The 19,902-nt window shown below is 52.0% G+C and overlaps 2 protein-coding genes across 3 annotated transcripts; both read right to left on the bottom strand.

Moving 5' to 3' along the window:
* Positions 1-27: 27 nt before the first annotated feature.
* GNMT (glycine N-methyltransferase) lies at positions 28-3,566 on the bottom strand. The gene is made up of 6 exons (XM_004018828.5): positions 3,333-3,566; positions 1,739-1,866; positions 987-1,103; positions 714-856; positions 487-608; positions 28-391 (listed from the first exon to the last, which is right to left on the bottom strand). Exons 1-6 carry the CDS (start codon positions 3,536-3,538, stop codon positions 220-222), a joined length of 888 nt encoding a protein of 295 aa, XP_004018877.2. The 5' UTR covers positions 3,539-3,566; the 3' UTR covers positions 28-219.
* A 7,893-nt stretch (positions 3,567-11,459) lies between these two features.
* CNPY3 (canopy FGF signaling regulator 3) lies at positions 11,460-19,808 on the bottom strand. Of its 2 annotated transcripts, XM_027959152.3 has the most exons (6): positions 19,569-19,808; positions 16,003-16,126; positions 15,091-15,187; positions 12,750-12,872; positions 12,406-12,523; positions 11,460-12,122 (listed from the first exon to the last, which is right to left on the bottom strand). In XM_027959152.3, exons 1-6 carry the CDS (start codon positions 19,735-19,737, stop codon positions 11,905-11,907), a joined length of 849 nt encoding a protein of 282 aa, XP_027814953.1. In that variant the 5' UTR covers positions 19,738-19,808; the 3' UTR covers positions 11,460-11,904. The 2 variants fall into 2 exon arrangements, with proteins under 2 accessions (XP_027814953.1, XP_027814952.1); XM_027959151.3 differs by lacking the exon at positions 12,406-12,523.
* Between the last annotated feature and the right edge of the window lie 94 nt (positions 19,809-19,902).

Here is a 19,902-nt window from a genome sequence, read left to right as displayed (position 1 = left end):
TGACAGGAACACAAGGGGAACAGGACCTGAAAAGGCACAGACTGTATTGTTCAGCCTTCAGTCCTCCCGAGCGCAGCGGAAGTCTGCCCCTCCCCACACCCCCAGGATCCGCCCTGAGGAGCCACACTGTGGAGCCACTGGTCCCCTCCTCCCTAGGTCCCCTCCTCCCCAGACGGAGCCTGGCAGCCCCGGGGCAGAGGGTGGGAGCCAAGGCCTCGCTCAGGCCATCTTCTTGAGCACGTGGATGAAATAGCAAGGAACGTAGGCCTGGCCCGGCTTGTAAGGTTTGAAGTCGCCCAGGACGCTGTGCTGGCACTTGCCCCCGAAGGCTGTTCGAAGCAACTCCGTGAAGGATGCCAGGCAGTGAGGGTAGTAGGAGAGCCGGAACTTACTGCAGCAGAGCCCCAGACCTGCCGTGAGGACTGGTGGTCTTGGCACCCTCCCCCACGCCCACCCCAGCCCCACCCCCGCTCGCCAAGTCAGTACCTCAAGCCAGGAGACCCGCTCTGGCCAGCCCCGGGCACCTGCACCGTGTAATCCAGAGTCACCATGTGGGCCTTGTTGTTCACGGTCAGCACTGACGTCGTGATGTCCTTGGTCAGGTCACTCTGCAGGCAGGGTTGCCAGCTGTGTCAACCTCTGCAACTACCATGAGGCCAGGACCCCAGGACCACACCTCCCGCCCTGGGCCTGCCCTCCCCAGGGGGCCCCACCTTATAGTAGATGTTTTTTCCTGGGGGTGCGCACCCCGTGCGGAGGATGTGGTCGTAGTTGCGATGATCAATGACCAGCACGCCTCCCGACCGCACCATGCTTGCGATGTTCCTCAGGGCCAGCCGGTGCTCACTCTGGTCTCCTGAACCAGGTGGGGACAGAGACACTGCGTCTGCTCAGGGCCCCCAGCACCAGTCTCTGTCCCGTCTTTTTCCTCTGGAAAGGGTATAGTTCAAGGCAGGTTCCACTCCCCAGGCCACACCCTCTCTCACCTTTGCAGTCTGGCAAGTGGGCAAAACTGTTTCCAAGGCAGATGACAGCATCGAAGCCACCCCCTGGTGGTTGGGGCACGTCTTTGTCCAGAGTCATCCAGTTAGCTTCTTCAATGACTGGGGGCCAGGGAGGGGAAGAGGGATCAGGGTGGCACCCACCTCCATCAAGGGCAGTCCTGCCTCAGTTTCCCCTTCAAGACACACATAGGGACTCCCCATCCAGTCAGGGGAGGGCATCATTATGGACATGGAGGGTGAAGGGGACCAGGGACCCGGGGAGGAGGAAACCATGGTTGGGAAGGAGGGCTCTGTGTTTATGGGTTTTTACTGGGGGGCACAGGACACTGCCCACCGTCCAGGACAAGCCCCCTGTCCAAGATGGGCTTCCTGGTGGCCCAGTCGGTAAAAAAAATCTGCCACCAATGTGGAAAACCTGGGTTCGATCCCAGGGTTGGGAAGATCCCCTGGAGAAGGGAATGGCTACCCACACCAGTATTCTGGCCTGGAGAATTCCATGGACTGTATAGTCCATGGGGTCGCAAACAGTCAAACACGACTGAGTGACTTTCACAGGACACTATAAACATAATTAAAACTAGCTCCTCATTCTCAGTACCTCCTTCTGGTGTGTAAGCCTCCCTTTTCAGGGAAATGACAGTGATTTCCTTCTTTGAGGAAAACAGCTCCCCACCACAACTGATAAAGGAGCCCAGGGTAGAGAGAAGTGAGGGCACCTGGCTGGATCCACGTACCCCACTTGTCAAAGGCAGGGTCGTGCCTCCGGTTCCAGCGCTCCTTGAGAGCATACTTTAGCATCTTGTCACTGGCATCCACGCTTGTCACGTTGAAGCCCTCTTCCACCAGCATGATGGAGTCCACCCTGGGCAGGACCAGGAATGACAGTCAGAGAGGGGCAGTCAGGGAGGCCTGGAGAGGCAAAGAGGAGGCCCTGTGCTGAACACTCCTGTCTCCCCCACTCTTCAGAGTCCACCCCTCTGTTTCCTGTCCCCAGGCTCTCTCCGCTGACCTCAAGTGACCTGGCAAATCTGTTTCTTATCACCCGGTGGTAACTTTTCTTTTTTGTTTCTCAGCACCACGTCAGGTATTGTACAAATGGGCGTTAATCCTTACGGCAATCCAGGGACTTCCCTGGTGCTTCAGTGGCTAAGACTCTGCACTCCCAATGCAGGGGGCCCAGGTTGGATCCCTGGTAGGGAAACTAAGATCCCACATACTGCAGCAAGAGAAGTCTGTGCCCCACAATGAAGACTTGGTACATACAGCAAAATAAGTAGTTAAAACTCACGGCAATCCAGTAAGGTAGGTGGTGGTATCCCTATTTGAGAGGTGGGGCAAACTGAAGCTCCTGCAAGCTAAGTAACTTGAGCACAGGAGGTAGTGTTGCATAGTGGGTTTTTTTCTTTTTGTTTTTGGCAGTCCCATGAGGCTTGCAGGATCTCAGTTCTCCCACCAGCTATTGAACCCAGGGCCCTGGGCAGTGAAACCTCAGAATCCTAACCATTAGACCACCAGGGAACTGCCAGATGGTGGTTCAGAGCACAAGCCAGGCCTTAACCAACCTGGGTCCACATCTTCCTTCCACCTTTACCTCTCTGAGGCCAAATTTCTGCAACCGTAAATAGCTATCACTACTCTTGTAGCTCAGCCCGTAAAGAATCTGCCTGCAGTGCAGGAGACCTGGGTTCAATCCCTGGGCTGGGAAGATTCCCTGGAGAAGGAAATGGCAACCCACTCCTGTCCTTGGCCTGGAAAATCTCATGGACAGAGGAGCCTGGTGGGCTGCAGTTCATGGGGTCGCAAAGAGACGGGCACGACTGAGCGACTAACACACACACACACACACACACTTACCTCATGAGGTTTTGTAAGGATTTTAAAAACTGATGTGTCAGAAACACCTGGCACAATGCTTTGGCAGAGGCACATCACGTTGAACAAGTGTTAAGTGTGAACGCTGCCGCTGGAGCGGGGTTCGACCTTATGTGAGGCTAGTCCCAAAACCCGGGCCTTGGGCCACCGCCCTGGCGAACCCGCCTTCCCCATCCGCTGTGCCCACACCCTCGCTCTCATCCTGGGTCTCCTCGGCCCCGTCCTGCCCGTTCTGCCTGGGCAAACACACATTCCCCGCCCTGGCGTCGCGCCCCAGCCCCGGCTCCCGGGTCGGCGGAGGAGGCTGCCCCGACGTGCCCGCCCGTGGTCCGCAGCCCGGCTGCCCGTGCCAAGCCGACCCCATCCGCTCGGTGCCCGGGTTTTCCGCTCACCCGGGTCCCCTGCTCGCCCCCCGCTCGCGCTCACTGCGGTCCCCGGGGCCCCTCCCGCGCTCACCCGGTGCCGCAGGCCACGTCGAGCACCCGCTGGCAGCCGTGCTGGCGCAGCAGCCCGAGCAGCCAGGCCTTGTACTCCGCGGTGCGGCTGCTGGTGTCCCCGATGTAGAGCTGCCACACGCGCGCCGCCTCTCCGTCCGCGTACTGGTCCGGGAGCCCTTCAGCCGCCACCCCCAGGGAGCGGGTCCGGTACACGCTGTCCACCATCCTGCGACGCGCCTGGCCCCGCCGCCGCGGCCCCCGGCTCCGGCTCCGCGTTTATAACGCGGCCCCTGCCAGAGCGCCGGCCGCCCCACCTGCCCAATGGCAGGTGAGCGCGCGGACACGCCCCTGCCGGCTCCCGGCCCCGCGCCGCCGGGAGGGCGCGGCCTGGCAATCCTGGACTGGCCCTACCTGCCTGCCAGAAGATCCGGCCCTCCGGACCGTCCCTCGGCGGGAAAGGACCCTCCCAAGGCCCCGGCCCACTCAACCCAGGTCGCTGGAGGGCCAGGGAAGCGGGGCAGGAGAAGGGCAGCAATGAGAATGCCCACTCCACCCCCGCCCCAGGCTGGAAAGGAATTTGAGTCCGCAGAGAGGAGCGCCCAGGGCTGAACCGTTCGTAGCAGAGCGGGAGAAAGGTATTAGCATATCTAAAGAAGGACTGTCCAGCTGAATGAGGGCCTACTCAGCTAGGGAAGGAAGGAAGGGGGATAATGCTGGCTTGGCCATTCAAGTCCAGGAGCGGCTCTGGCTCAATTCCACCCAGCTGGGGGCAGGTGCTCCTCTATCCTGTAGCTGAGGCATCAAGCCTTTTTAAAGGCCTCAGATGCAGTTTGGTTCAAATTCCTCTCCAACCACACGCTCTTCTAAAGACCAACTACTTTCCACGGAGGTGCCCACAGAGTGGTAAGTCCAGGGTCAAGGCTGGGAGTGTCCAGTGCTCTTGCTATCACGTTGTTCATTGTCATTTCATAAATTGGTCTTTTGCCTTGATTAGTGTACATCCACCCTTCCTTCCCAAAGCAGGTCTCTTCCTGGGACAAGACCCTGCACTGAGATGGATGGTGCCCAGAAAAATGATGCTACCCAGGGAACCCCAAGACGGCAAGAACAGCCTTCCCTACCTGTCTTTATTCTGGCTTCAGAAAGAGCCAGGATGGGGCTTCTAACCCTAGTGATTAAGAATCCACCTTGCAATGCAAGGGACACTGGTTCAATCTCTGATCTGAGAAGACCCCACATGCCTCAAGGCAACTAAGCCCTGGGCCGTGTTGTAGCCACCTGTTCCGCATTCCGGGGAAACAAACTCAGAAGGACAATGCAGAGAGTGGTGAGTGAGTTAAAGTTGTTCAGTAGTGTCCGACTCTCTGCAACCCTGTAGACTATACAGTCCATAGAATTCTCCAGGCCAGAATACTGGAGTGGGTAGCCTTTCCCTTCTCCAGGGGATCTTCCCAACCCAGGGATTGAACCCAGGTCTCCCGCATTGCAGGCAGATTCTTTACCAGCTGAGCTATCAGAGAAGCCCGCAGAGAGTGGAGTGCAGTTTATTACACCGGCAGGGCCAAGGCAGAGTCTCCCCTTAGTCAAGGACCCCGACTAGTTTTTGTGAAAACCTTATATACTGTAAGCGTACCCGTGCCCAAACCCACCTCCCCAAAATTTCCTGAAACTAGTCTGAACAAAGGAAAAAAAAGATACAATCAAAGTTAACCCACATTCATAAGCCTTAAGCCTAGGTAGTTAACAGTGGACAATTATCAATAGGCTTGTGGTCATACCCCAATAAGCATAATAGAATGTATGATTCTATTCTGTTACACAGATAATTAAGGTATTCTTTTAGGCTATGGAGAGCCCTGGGACTCTTCCTTCTGGGGGCCTGGTTTTCCAGTTGGTATGTCGTTTCCATAGATACTGGGCATATAGCTCAAAGTCCACAGTCTGGCCCGAGATGGAGTCCTGCTTTCCAGATGGAGCCTGTTTTGTTTCCCCCTTCAGCCATCACTACTGAGCCCACTAACCTAGAGCCTGTGCTCTGCAGTAAGGGAAGCTGCCACAGTGAGAAGCTCACGCACCGCAACTAGAGAGTAGCCCTCTCACAGCAAGGAAATGAAGAGCCAAGATATGGAATTCAGAACAAAGGATCCTCCACTCCCCTCCCACTTCTACCATCTATAGAATCCTGGAGCTGGAGGAACCCCACAGATTTTTAATCATTCTTACCTTTCCTTAGAAAGTATTAGCTCACAAAGGACCTCAAATGGGCCTGCCCACTCACAGGCAGTGGACTCTTGTGTTCACATCGCTACAGATGAATCTTTGGCCACATGCTTAGAAAGACATTGTACTGGGGAGTTTATAATAGGATTTTTTAAAAAATAATATGAATGCTGATAGTAAATTTGGATTTTAAAAACGTATAGTTTCTTTTTTTATTAAAAATTATAGCTTCTAAATATACTTTTCATTTCAAAGACAAGATTTTTGTCCTGAAGTTAGTAATTATTTGATTTCTTTCTCATTCAGAGGCATTAAAAAAAAAAAGTCAAGATCAGAGTACATATAAAATTTCATGGACCTTTTTTCTTTCTTTTTACTTTTAACAATCAAAACATACTTTCTTCTCTTGACCATAAATTACTTGGCCTTGAGCATCATTTCTGGCTACACTGAGAGGATGTGCTGTGACTTGTTCAGTCACTCCCCATGTTATGAACATTTAAAATGCGCCCATAATTTTTCAAAAGAGTGAACATGTAGATGGTTATGATGGAATCATTTTCCAAGTGGAATTTTTCTATTAATTGATACTGTCACCCAAAACAAATGTTTGTTTCAATGCTTCTCTACATGAAGATATTATTCATGGATATCTCACTGGGTTGAAAATTATATCTAATTGTTGTAATCTTCTTTAATTACCACCAAAATGTACCAAGTAATTGCAGTCCTTCATTGCTAAATTATTTGTCCATGTCCTCTGCCCACCGAAATATAAAAACTGCCTTTTATTTTACTTGGTTAGTCACTGTGAGTTTTAGATAACCCAAATCTGAGGCCCTGGGCCGAGGAAGGGAAAGTCATAGAATATAAATCAATTTATAGTTTGACTCAGCTGAAAATAAGAATGGGATTCTCCAGGCAAGAATACTGGAGTGGGTTGCCATTTCCTCCTTCAGAGATCTTCCCGACCCAGGGATCAAACCTTCGCCTCTTGAGGCTCCTGCGTTGACAGGTGAATTCTTTACCACTGAGCCACCTGGGAATCCCCCCAAAATGTATAATATGTTTAAAAAGAGATTCTAGGTTGGGAATATGGCTGCAACGGAACAAACTCTAAGACTAAACCTATTTAAGGACACATTAAAATCTTAGAATTGGAATTATATACAGTAACTACGAATGGAAGACATTCTGGATGTCTTTGTTTTGATTCAGAATAGGTATAAATTCATTGTTCAGAGGAGGGATGCCAATTTCCAAACTCTAGTTCAAGCTGCTGAAAAAAAATCTTCTCTGCTCACTACCCAGATTGACCACTGGGATGCCCACATGAAGTCTAATGGATTTTTATCACAGTGGATCCTTTCTTAGCCTTTTCGATATATGATGTGAGACTCAATCTGCTTTAATAAAGTCCCATCAAATAAGTGTAAAATTGGTCCCTATATCAGTGGGTGGTAATGCTAATTGATGGCGGCTGCATTACTATTAAGCTTAGTGCATCTATGAGTATTTCATCAATGTGCTAACCTCCAGTAAAATCTCTTGTGAATATATTGACCTTACTGATCTGGGTTTTTTTTTAAATTATTATTTATTTTGTTGTTTAGTTTTTTGCACCTTGGGACCTTAGTTCCCCAACCAGGGATTGAACCCGGGCCCTAGGCAGTGGCAGCTCAGAGTCCTAACTATGGACCACCAGGGAATTCACTGAGCTGTTCTCCCATGTCAAAATGACACACCGGTTGAGCCCTGGTAACATACTGCTCACTGAAACAGGTGACTTGGCACATGCTGTCACATGTTGATGAAAGGAACAATAAAACACCAAGACCAACTTTGGCGAGCAATTCTAACAAAATAACACCTGGTGACTTCTCTGGGGCCTCAGTGGTTGAGCATCTGCCTGCCAATTCATGGGATACGGGTTCGATTCCTGGTCCAGGAATAGTCCACATGCTGCTGGGCAGTTAAGCCAGTTCACCACAGCTACTGAAGCCTACACACCTTACAGCCCATGCTCTGAAACGAGAAACCACCACAGTGAGGAGCCCGAGCACTGCACCTAGAGAAGGCCCACGTGCAGCAGCGAAGACCCAGTGCAGCCAAAAACAAGTAAATAAATTTAAAAACTGACACCTGGCTTTTGAGTGTCTTCCTTTGTTTGTTTCGGACAGAGAACATTTTCTACTTTAGAAAAGTGATGACGTTAGGAGATGTTACCACCCCTGGAGCTGGTGATGCAGTTGGTCAACTCCTCCCATCTCCAGGTGTACCTACATCTCCCAGTAGAGAATCACAACCATTTTAGTGGAAGTTTAATAGGTGGAAAATACACTTTTAAAGAAAGAATGAATAAAATTGGATTCCTTTTAAAGAAATTGTAAGAAGCCAGCCCTTAAGGGCAGCAATAAGGGTCAAGCTGCCTTTTTAAAAAAATATTTACTTTTGGCTGCACTGGCTCTTTGTTGCTGGCCTTTCTCCAGTTGCAGCGCAGGGGGTTCTCACTGCGGTGGTTTCTCTCGTTCTGGAGCAGACTCCAGCGGACTCAGGCTTCAGCAGTTGCATTACGAGGGCTCAGTAGTTGCGGCTCCTGAGCTCTGGAGCACAGGCTCAATAGCTGTGGTGCACAGGCTTAGCTGCTCCGCAGCATGTGGGATCTTCCCAGATCAGGAATCAACCTGTCTCCCCAGCATATGCAGGGGGATTCTTTACCACTGAGCCACCAGGGAAGCCCCCAAGCTGCCTTTAAGCTATACACACAGCTAAATTTTGAACAGGGAGAAAGGCTTGAAGGTTAATTCAAGTCTTTTAACTGCATGTCCAGCCTTAAACTCTGAAGACGTAAATAGACTACTGGACAGCAACTGGTCTGCCTTCTGGAGAACCAGGTAGGGGGAGGAGGGTGGACAAGCCAACCAGCTGTGGCTGCAAAGCTCTATGTCAGAGGCTGCGCCACAAGACACTGAAACCATTCTTTCTGGGTTCATAACCTGGTTGGCTCACCTCCTAAATGTGTGGTCTTGGCAAGTTATTTGACCTTTCTGTGCTCTACTCATTCAACAGATATTTATTAAGTAGCTACTCTGGGAACTCCCCAGCGGTCCAGTGGTTAGGACTCTGAGCTTTCACTGCTGAGGGCTTGGGTTCAATCCCTGGTGGAGGAACTAAGATCCCATGAGCCCTGCAGTGCGGCAGGGAGCTGGGGGGAAGCAGCTACTCTGTGCCAGCGGCTGTATTAATCACTGGGGATCGAGCAGTGAACAAAGTAGACCAAATCCCTGTTCTTTTTGTAGAATGTGTGCGGTGGGGGTGGTGGTAGTAGTGTTTTGTGATTTTCATGCTGGTTGATTTTGGTATTCAGTTCATAAAAATTCATTGAACTGTACATTTATGATATATGTACTTTGTGTATTTTATTACTCAATAATGTGTTTAAAACTTCATGTCCTTGTGTAGATCACAGCTGTATTAAATGAATTATGTAAAAGCATGTAGAGCAGTCCTTGCCATGATAACATGCATTCAAAAACCAGTGGCTACTATTTGTTGTTCCAGTGAAATTCCTTAATAGCACAAACCAGGCCATCAGGGGATGGTCAAGAGGGATTCTGCTGGCTTTGCCGCTAGGATTAGTACACAGAGTCCTTCTGTAAACCAGTTAGGCATGGACTGTGCATCTGTCAGGGAAAAAAGATGTGCTTTTCTTTCGGGATCAAAGCATAGGAAGAGGAATTTTGTTTGTACTTGTGAACTAAAGTGATTTAGGGCTGCTCTGATGTGTGGACAAGCTGTGAACTGCACAAAGTTTCCACATTTAAGGGGTTTCCAGTCAAACTCCAAGCCTCGGGGGCTTGTCTATTTATCATTTTCTGGCAGGAATTCTGGTGGTCAAGTGTCTAACAAAACTTTTTATTAAAACAACTGTCTGACAGAGAGGAGCCAAAGGTGTGAAAAACACCGCTAAGTTGCAAAAAGATGTTACAGGGAACCACCACGCAAGAACTTGGAAATGAAGAGAGGAGCCTGCCTCCTAGGAGCTGTGCCTTCAAACAAATACACAGGGGCCCTGACACAGCCACCTCTGAGCCTACAGAGCCCCAACCCCTGAGACCTGACTGTCGCTGAACTTCAACAAACTGGACTTGTGGCTAGTCCGTTAGCCTTTGAGGTTCTGGATGATGAAAGTCTTCAACAGAGACACATCGTCTCTGAGGTGCTGACAATTCACGTTTCTGAGGACAAGACTTCCTCCCAGTGTGGCTTCACTGAGGTCCCAGCCCCTCATAACACAACATCCAAACTTCTCCCGGTGAAGTGAGTTCTAGCCGACCTCCTCCTAAGAGCCAGGCCGACTCCTAGATCCCCAGACTGGCAAGTCTGAGCGACACCCAGGCATCTGTCTGGCTGACAAACATCCAAGTGACTCGAGTCCATGTGAGGGTGGAAGACACCATTCTGATTGGGTTTCTACTGAGGGGACTGAGATCAGGTTCACTCGAGCTCAGCCAGACCCCTCGCCTAGGAGAGAAGGGGTGTGGGAAAGCAGGAGGCTATAGTCAAGCTCAGAAAGGCTGGTATGTGCAGTGGGGAGAGGGAAAGGAAAAGCTGGGAAGTGGATCCTGCCCTCTCCTAGGCTGGGCCAGGGAGAAGCTGCCTGCTGGGGTGGGTGGGTGGAGAGCTAGTGTGCAACAAGCCTGGCCTTGTGGGGACCGGGGGTGGGGTGCGGGGTGCGGGTGCAGGCGCTCATCCTCCAGCAGCCACAGGTCAAAGAGCAGAGCAGTCACCGCGCTGCCCTCCCTCTGGTGCAGGCCTAGGCCTGGGCCTGGGCTCCTGGTTTTTGTCTCATCCTATTCACAGGACAACGAAGCTCTAGGGACAGAATTAAGCCAAGCACTGAAGAGCTGTGGAACAGTGACAGGGAGAGTCAGACTGGCCACCAAACTGTAGACGGTCCAGGCTAGCCCTGAGTTCCAACGCCTGACCCCTCCCCAGTCATCTCCTATGCTCAGAAGAGTCCAGGCTGGGACCAGAGTTGAGAGTGGCTTCTCTGCCCACAGCCCCTCCAACATGCAGACAGTCTCCACACTGCAGTCAGTGAGCGGGGCAGTAGACCACGAAGAATCACCCTCTCAGGGCCTGCTCCAAGCCTCGTGACTCAGGGCGGCAGCAGCTTCCAGTCGGCTCCACTCTCTGTGGCCTCTGTCCCCAGCCCTGGGGAGGGGACCCCAAGAGCATTTTTGCCAGAAGTTGGAGTCTGGGGCACCTGTAGGGTTAAAGCATGGACTACCCGCAGCCGTCACCACTATTGCTTCTGACGCCACCACCGATCTCTGCCCTCAGGACGGCCCGGGAGGTGCCTCCCACCCCTTCTCCTCAGAGGCCAGCCTTGCTGTTCGTCCCCTGCTCCCAGAGAACACGGTGTAACCAGTGTTGTTGGGGGCTTGGCTGTCCTCCCCTGTGGGTTCCTGGCACAAGAGCTAGGGAGCGCAGAGTGGTCAGGTGTGGTCATCAGGGAACAAGGGTCAAGACCAAGAGGCCAGAAGCCAAGAGGCAGGACGTGGAGAGGGGGTGCTGGGCTGGTGGAGTCACCGTGCACACTTTACACAACCAACAGGAAGGACTTGGTGGGGAGAGGGGAGGCGGGAGGCGGGGAAGGAGTGAGGACGGCTCTCCCGGCCTGAGCAGCTCAGGGAGGCCACAGGCGGCTGGGGGGCAGGGCCGGAGCTCTGTGCCCACCCCATACCCAAGGCCCAGCCCTCACCTCGGAGCCCCAGGGCCCTCGCTGTGCCTGCTTTCCCCACAGCGGGCAGGCTTACAGGAACAGCCTCCCATCCTCAGCCCCCAAGGCGGGAACAGTGGGGCAGGAAAGAGTGGCAGGGGGCTCCGGCCCCTCTAAGGAGCTGAAGGGGACTCAGAAATCTGAATGAAAAAGGCCGAAAGGTTTTACTCTGTGAGCCCCAGGGGAGGGCCGGGCAGAGCACAAGGTGTCCACAGGAAGAGGGGGTGCGGAGAGGAGGAGCTGGTGCTGGAGGAGCGAGGGGGTGTGGGGCTCTGGAGCCCCAGTCCTGGGTCCAGCTCAACACCTGCCCACTGGAGTTCACACTGGAGTCCTGGGCAGTCCTGAGATCACGGGGCCCGCCTGAAGTCTGGGTCGGGAGAGGAACGCTGGGCAGAGGGAAGAGGCCGGCCTGGGCTGCCCGCAGCTGATCCGAGTTCTCCCAGGGCTTAAGTTTTCACGGCAGGAGGCGGCACCGGCCAGGCAGACACCACTGAGACCCCGCACTGCTCCATCTGCGGGAGCTGGGGGCCCAGACCCTTGGGCTCCCAGCTCAGGCTCTCGGTCAGCAGGAGCTGCTGGGTTAGGCTCAGAGCTCGTCAGGGGGGCTGTGTGTGAGCGGGGAAGCCTTCTGGATGCCCTCGTCCTCCTCGGGGCTGGGGTCTCCGTCGAGGTCGCCCAGCTCCTTCCTCTGTTTGCTGCCACCGCCGCCCAAGGCCTTGGCCCGGCCACTCTTCTTCTTGGATTTCTTGCCTCCCAGGGCAGCTGTGTCCCCCTTCTTGCCAGACCACTGCTCTGCCAGGCAGCCTGCAGGAAGGAGAGACACCCTCAACAGGCTGGCTGGCTGGGCCCCGGCTGCAGAGCCACCGGGGGTGGTGACGGGATCTGGCCCCAGCTCTGCTTTGCTGGGGCCCTCCCGGCCCATCTGGGGGGCATCTGAGGCACCAGGCCCTGACCCCGCCCTGTACCATCCAGCTCCTTGAGGATGGAGGCTCCAACGCCACCATTTCTTCTTTCTTTTGCATCCTCTCCTCACCCACCTCCCGAGTGGAGAGTATGGAGGGCCCAGCCCTGCTGCCCTGGGACTCACTGGCGTCCTTGCCCTTCAGCACATGGTTGGCACAGAGGAACTGAGTCAGGTCCTCCTCCTGGTGGTTCCTGTACCAGTCCTCAATCACCTCCTCGAACTCCTCCACCAGGACGTCGCACTGTTAACCACAAGGCCTCACGTTGGCAATGCCCGGGCCTGACCTCTCCCGGAGGAGCCGGGCGAGCCTGAGCCTTGTCTCGCCACCCACCCGGCTGGTGGCTGTGACTCCCCCGAGGAGCCAGAGGCGGGGTGAGACGGCTTGACCACAGTTCCCCGGCTCCCGATGGTCCTCGTCAACTGAGGACCCACCCTCATCGAGCCCGGAGTTGGGGCGGGGCCCCTACCTGCTTCTTGAGGTCGGCCACCTCTGCCGAGGTCTCGTTCCACAGCTCGTAGGGGATGTCCATCACCACCTTGACCCCTTTGTGCACCAGGTTGTGCAGCGTCTCAAAGGTCTCGGACATGCCCTGGAAGACGCGACGGGATGTGAGGCAGAGACCCTTCCCCTCCCTGCCCTGCTCCTCTCCCCGTGCGGCTGGAGATCCAGGGACCCCGCCAAGGTCAAGACCCTCTCCAGCTTCTCATGCTCATCCTCACGTTCTCCTCCCCTCTTTGAGGCCTGTGTCCCACAGCCCCTCCCCACACCTCCTCCTTTCAGAAAGGTTGCTCTCAGGACCCTTTGAGCAAATACTCCTTTCCAGGATAATAAACTGGTCCTGTCTCTTTCCCCTCACTGTGGCCTCCCCTGTGGCCAGCCTACTCCCTGCTTCTGGTTCTTCCCAAAACTTGTATCTTTCCTTGCTGGGAAGAAGCACAGGCAAGGCAGGGAAGACTCTTGGTTCTGTACAAAATTATTTCTGCCAGCCACCTAGGTCTTCTCCAGAGACAACACAGTTTCTTCTGTCTCCCAGAGACCACGCATGCGGATGCAACCCACTACGCACACAAAAATAGCCTCTCCTCCACCCCTACTTCACCCCCGTACAAGCAGCTCAATGTATGTATCATACACAATATTCTGCACCGTGTGTTTTTTTACTTAATAATATCCTTTGGAGAGGGCTTCCTGGGTGGCTCAGTGGTAAAGAATGTGCCTGCCAATGCAGGAAACTCAGGTTCCATCCCTGGATCAGGAAGATCCCCTGGAGAAGGAAATGGCTACCCACTCCACTATTCTTGCCTGGGAAATCTCATGGACAGAGGAGCCTGGAAGGCTATAGTCCATAGGGTGGCAAAAGAGTTGGATATAACTTAGTGACTAAACAACTATACTCTGGAGGTGATTTTAGTTCAACTCATAACGAACTACCTCATTCTTCATTACACAGTTTGTCTAAGAGTCCAATGAATGGCCAATTTACTTAACCACTCCCCTACTAGTGAATGGCCAGGCTGCTTCTAGTTTTTTCACTATAGAAAATAAAATTAAACATTATTACATTAAACATGGGTTTATTACCAAGTACAATATTAATACAAATTATAAAGATAAAACCTAGGACTTTTGTGGCTTAGAAGTATTCCTCTAGGTTTCCCAAGGGTTTCTGAAGGATCTCCTTTGCTAAAAGGGTACTTAGGTGGAGAAATATGGGAGACAGCTCTTCTACCAGGCATAGAAGATAGAGATGAAGAAACATGGGCCCTTGTAGGAGTGACAGGAGACACATGAGCCTCCAGACCCTACTCCCCAACCCCCTCTGGATCCTTTTGGAAAGACACATGGCAACAGGTATATGGGGAGGGGTATGGAGATAGGTGGGTAGGATGACATCTTATCAATGTCCGGGAGTCCTGGCATCATTAAGCCACAGAAGAGTTTATTGTCAGTTTATTGTCAAGCCACTCCCTGGAATTGCGTGGCTGGTAGATTCTGCGTATGAGAGTGGTGTGCTCACACACGTGTACTGACTTCTGAGCCACTGCATCCATGTGACACAGTCTTCAAGCAGAATGTGTGAGATGAGGCAAGAGCAAAAGAGGAAAGGGAAGACATCCAGTTTTTGATGGGACTTTAAAACCCTGGGCCAGAGCAAGATTGCTGTTGTACGGATCTGTTTTCCCATCACACATCTTATTCTGGATCAGAACTTAAACTGATACACTTTATTTATTTTTTCACACACTCATGCACCTTTCTTTTGTGGATAGAAAAATAAATAGCACAAGGGAAAATTTTAAAAAAAGGAAACATGGGCCTTGCTGCAAGGAAGCTCATTCTCCAGTGAAAGAAGCATTCATGTACATGGTGAGTGCAATAAATGTCATAAAGGCATCATGAGCGAGATCCAGGTGGGGCCCCATGGGCCCAGAGAAGGGACATGGCAGTCATCACGCCCTCCCCAAGAGTTTTCTGACATCTCTAAACTCCCACAGTTCTGCGCATCCTGAGTTCTCCCCCTGCACAAAGTGCTCTGGCCCCCAGGGGGCTGCCACCTAGGAGCGTTTCTGTCCTAGGCTGAGGCAGGACCCCAGGGGGCAGGCCCAGACATCAGCAATGTGCCCACCTGCACTGAAAAGTCAGGCCGCTCAGGACGGGAGGAATGCAAATGGCAATGGATAAAGAACAGGAAGCTGCCGAGGAGGGAAGCTCCCAGGGCATGATCTTCTGATGGCACTCAGACCAGGCGACACACTGAGACCCGAAGCCCGGCCCCAGTGGGGAGGAAGGGCATATACAAAGCCAACCTTAGCAAATCGGTTGCTGCCGGTCCTCTCCTTGTGCAGGCTGTAGTCCAGGAGCCGCTTGCAAATGGTCTCCGTGACTTCAATTAACCTTAAGTCCCTGCCGAGACAGCAGCACAAGACAGTCCCTGCCTGAGCTCCCCTCCTCGACCCTGCGGGTTAGGGGTCCAGCCCTCCAGCCCTGCTACCCCAGCACCTGCAAGGCTCACCAATGGGAAGGCAGAGCTGGGAGGGAGATAGGTCATCGGGGGGGCTCTGAAATGCTGGAACACAGACCAGAGAGACACAATTTTAACAGTTCTATGGGAAGAAAGTTGTTGTTGTTGTCTTAAATATAAAGTTAAATGATTAGCTAGATTTTTTAAAAGTAAAGCAAAATGTATGGATATTTGATGTCGAGATAGTGTTTCATTTGGAAAGGATGATCATATTTGATGGAAATGCTTTTTGGTTTGTTTTCAATATTTATACCTGGCAAGATTAAAAGCTGGTGAGCCTGTTTTTTCTGGCTGCACTGAGCAGCTTGCAGGATCTTAGTTCCCTGACCAGGGATTGAACCTGGGCCATGGCAATGAAAAATGTCCAGCCCTAACCACTGGACCACCAGGGAATTTCCCAGCAATCCTATATTTTTAAAGATTGGTCCATAAATTCCAATCACTGGGAGTTACTGGTGAGGTCCAATAGTCTTGCTTTTACAGATGAAGGATGTGAAGCCCAGAGGCACTTGGGGATTTAGGAAGGCCATACAATCAGTTCAGGGTAGAATCAGTGGGCAAACCTGGGTCTCAGTTAGAGAGCTGCCTCCTTTTGGTGGGTCTGCCTAGCGGGAAGGGAGAAGAGAACTTCAAGATGCTGATGCCTCAAGGAACAAAGCAGGGCAGGCTGGTGCCCCTCTCCCTCCCCTCTACTTACGACTTGGTATATTTGACGCCTGAGGCCTTCCGGTCCAGGATGCCATAGCCTGTGTCAATCACCTCCTTGGTCTTGCCAGTTTCCTCAAAGGCTGACTTCAGCTCCACAGCGACATATTTACACACTGGGGAAAGAAGACACAGCACCACCTACTGAGTTCATGTGAGTCTTTGCTGGGAGCCGGCTGCCAGCAAAACAGACCCAAGCGGACACCTCTCCGGGACTGGGCTGAGTTGATGCTTGGGGCAGAGAAAGGAGTCAGCACCAGACCAGCAGTACAGTTCAGTGGGCAGACCAGCAATAGAGTTCAGTGGGTGAAAGTAGGCTCCAAGATCCACTGGCCCCTGTCCTCTCTGGGCCCTTTTCCTACTGCCTCCATTTCTCCCAGCTCCTTCCTGTCCCCTACCCCCACAATCATTTATGTCACTGAAAAGAATTTCAAACATACAGAAAAGCTGAAAGAGTACAATGAATAACCATATACCTTATACTCACAGTCAAGAATTGTTAGTAAAAAAGAAAATAAATAAATTAAAAAAGAAAGAAAAAACAACAAAAAGAGCTGTTAGTAAAAAAAAAAAACACACACAACAGTGATTTACCACTATTTCCTATTTATAATATAAAGCAATGTGATAATAACAGATGTCAAAATATATGCACTGTTTTTGCTAAACCATTTTGAAAATAAGCTGCAAGACATCATGATCTTTGCTCCTAAACAAGTCATCGAGCACTTCCTAAGAACAAAGACCTTCCCCTACTAATCATAAAACAACCACCATGCTTGGAAGATTTAACAACAATTCCTATCTCATCTAATACTCAGTCCATGTTCAAATTCCCCAATTGCTCCCAAGATGTCTTTTATGGCTTTTTATTTCTTGATTTCATATGTTATTTCAACACCACATCTCTACTCCTACCAAGTTAATTCGCTCCATTTCCCCCCACAGGCCTGTTTCTACTGTTTCTGCACATTTATTTTCTCATTTCCTCTATTCTTCTTCAAATAGTTATTAAGCAACTCCTATGTGTCAGGCACTGCCTGGGGATACAGAGAGGAAAACAAGGTCTCTCCCTCCCAGATACTCAGTCTAATGGAGCAGAAAGAAGTGTAAACAAATAATTACCGTTGCATAACACTGCTACCACTGAAAGTGTGCAGTGCTTGGGGCCTTAGGGAAGTGCTTCAGGGCTTGTCTGTCCTTCCTCTCCACCTCATCTTAAAAGCCTGCTCCCCCAGGAAGCCCTTCTGGATGAGTCCCACCTGCTCTTGATTTCATCCTGAGACACTGTAGGACCCATGCTCTCACCAGGGGCCTTGATCATCTCATGTGACTCTCCAATTAGACTACAAGGGCACTCGAAGTGAGGCTCATGGGCTGGATTTCTTCCTTATTCCCCTATTTTGGGACTTGGTATGTACTGGATACTTGATAAATACTGCCTAGAGAGACTGTGCTTCTGATCGAGCAGCTTCGGATGTCTCTGAATGGAATATGATCTGCAGGCTAAATGTCAACAGCATTGTTTTAACAACATCAGCAGAATTGGATAGAAAACCAATTTACCACCGAAACAAACAAATCCCCTGGAGGCCTGCTTGGTGAAATTTTATAACATATGCATTAATAGATGGCTTGGAGAACTTGGAACACATGAAGATTCCAAAACGTCAGCCACTGATCTCAGAGTCCAGGATGAACTGAGGGTGTCTCACCTCCCTGGCTCTCCATCCAGGGCCGAGGCTCCCGCCCTCTTCTGTCCTGTACTCTGTGTGAGCTTATCATTTTTCTGACTCCTGTGCTCCCCCCTCCCAGGTGCTCAATATGTAGTATGCCAGGCCCGGGGGGGTGGGAACCCATCAATCCATTTCTCTTATATCCATCAAGTACAACCTTGCCTCTCAACTCTCCCAAACCTTACCTCTTCAAGACCCCCTCTAGGGATCCCACCCAGAACCAGACTTGGAGGAGACTCATGGCATAGACCCTACATTCCCGTGAACATCCACCCACTTCTTTCTGGGCAGGTTCTCTTTCCTCTGTGCCAAGACCTCTTCTACTCAGGCTACTAAGCCAGAGGCAGGTTTTGTGGGCCAGTCAGCACTTAATAACTAAGGTGTCACAGTGATAAATAAAAGTAAATATACACTTAGGTTAAGCCATCCCATGACTGAAAATCCCTTTTATTCTTTACCAATTACCTACAAAATCAGGTTGGATTAGAATGATCTAAAGATTTTTGCCAGCTCTATGCTTTTATGAGTCTCATATGGAGAAGAAGTGTGAGCTTCTTAGGCTTCGAGAACAACAAGAGAAACCGTAAGGGCTCTTTGGCATCAGAATAAGATAGAAAATGAGAAGGGGAAGTGAAATCCCCAAAGGATCTTAGCTGTGGCCAAGAGAGTGAAAGGAAGGCATTATAACCCTGTGACTGTCTGTTCACGAGAGTGAGGGAGAAAGTATAGGCTAGAACCCATACTGGAAGGCTGACCAGTGAAGTCAGCTCATCTCTGAAGCAACTCACCTTTAATCTCTCAAATGAAAGGATTATGCCTCCCAAACCACCCACACTTCCCAGTGCTCAGGAAGTATCTGGCTGGCTACAGGCTTTGAATTAGGATGCAACCGGTTTATAGCCAGCTTTCAGGGGTGAGGGGCTGGGGTTAGAGAGGTGAGAACGTAGGAGTGTGTGTAAAAGTCTGAGGACAAAACTGAGAAATGGAGAGGAGGGGAAAAAAGATAGGCCCTTGGCTGGTGTGTGTGCTGGCATGCTTCTCTCTCTCCCTCCCTATCTCTGTTTCTCTCTCACACACACAAGTGCCACACTTCCACCTCTCTGTCTTTGGGATTCACTCTCTTCCCATATCCCTAAAATCTCCCTCTCTCACCAAGTTCCCTCAGGTTCTACTTTTCTCCTAAAGTGACTCCTTAGGTCTCAGACCCTCTTCCTTCCTCCACACACACCCACAGCACCCCAGCTTCACCCACGTCCACTCATGCCTGTATGTGAACAGCTACCTAGACAAGGGCCCTTGCCCTGGAGGAGCTCACGGCTGGTGGAGGAGACGGCCGGTGACACACAGCCGGTTGTGGTCAGGGCACAAGAGGAGCGTCTCAAGTTCTTCCCCCAAGACCGGTCATGTGAATCTTTTCAGTTCTTCAAATCTGCCCTTTGCCTGTAGGCCTCAGCATCTCGTGACTTCGCTTCTCTTCACTAGACTAACTCCTAACCTCTCAGGGCTTCCAGGAGGAAGCCTTTCTCCGCATCTGGGGTCTAGATTTAGATGCTCCTCACCCAGCCCCCAAAGCCTGGCGCCTCCTCTCTCGTGGCATCTACCACCCCCATTGTAACTGCTTGTTTTCACCGATTTCTGAGCTCCAGGTGCACCGAGACCCGATCTCTCGGCCGCCCCTGCGTTCTCAGCGTTCAGCACAGTGTCAGGCAGAGTAGGTTCCAGGAACGGAGACCCGCTCAGAGCCCGGGTCGGTCCCTCCCCCAACCCTCTCCGCAAGCCCCGCCCCCCCAGCAGGATACTCCCCACGGGCCCGCCCCCTCACCTTCGCATTTGCTGGGCAGTCGAACCCAGTCGGTGTCCTCGGCTTGGGCCTGCCTGGGGCCCAGCTCCGGGGCCGGCAGTAGCAGCAGCAGCAGCAATAGCAGGGAAAGAAGCATAAGACGGTGGGGCCTGGGTCGGGGCCCGGACGCGGGCTCAGGTAACGGCTCCATGGCCCAGCCGGACCCGACCCGAGCGGACCGGGGCTGTGCTTCCTCCGGCTGCGCGCGCTGGGCAGCTTCCCGGAGCCGCTTCCGGGACTGCACACGTGCCTCGGCGTAACCAGGGCAACGGCGAGCCCCCCCCTCCCCGCTCCCGCAACACACCCGCTCCCCCTC

This window comes from Ovis aries, chromosome 20 (genome assembly GCF_016772045.2).
Source record: "Ovis aries strain OAR_USU_Benz2616 breed Rambouillet chromosome 20, ARS-UI_Ramb_v3.0, whole genome shotgun sequence".
NCBI classification, from domain to species: Eukaryota; Metazoa; Chordata; class Mammalia; order Artiodactyla; family Bovidae; genus Ovis; species Ovis aries.
This window is presented reverse-complemented; position numbering and strand designations above follow the sequence as displayed.

Bases quoted from the DNA above. Each gene is read 5' to 3' on its own strand.
- CNPY3 (XM_027959151.3), bottom strand. From the start codon at position 19,737: ATGGAGCCGTTACCTGAGCCCGCGTCCGGGCCCCGACCCAGGCCCCAC. The intron at 16,127-19,568 runs GTGAGGGGGCGG...TTCTTTCCCCAG, and splicing joins ACTGCCCAGCAAATGCGAAG to TGTGTAAATATGTCGCTGTG. The intron at 12,873-15,090 runs GTTGGCTTTGTA...CGCGTCTTCCAG, and splicing joins GCAGCAACCGATTTGCTAAG to GGCATGTCCGAGACCTTTGA.
- GNMT (XM_004018828.5), bottom strand. From the start codon at position 3,538: ATGGTGGACAGCGTGTACCGGACCCGCTCCCTGGGGGTGGCGGCTGAA. The intron at 857-986 runs GTGAGAGAGGGT...CACCTGGTTCAG, and splicing joins CCACTTGCCAGACTGCAAAG to GAGACCAGAGTGAGCACCGG. The intron at 609-713 runs GTGGGGCCCCCT...CCCTGCCTGCAG, and splicing joins GAAAAAACATCTACTATAAG to AGTGACCTGACCAAGGACAT.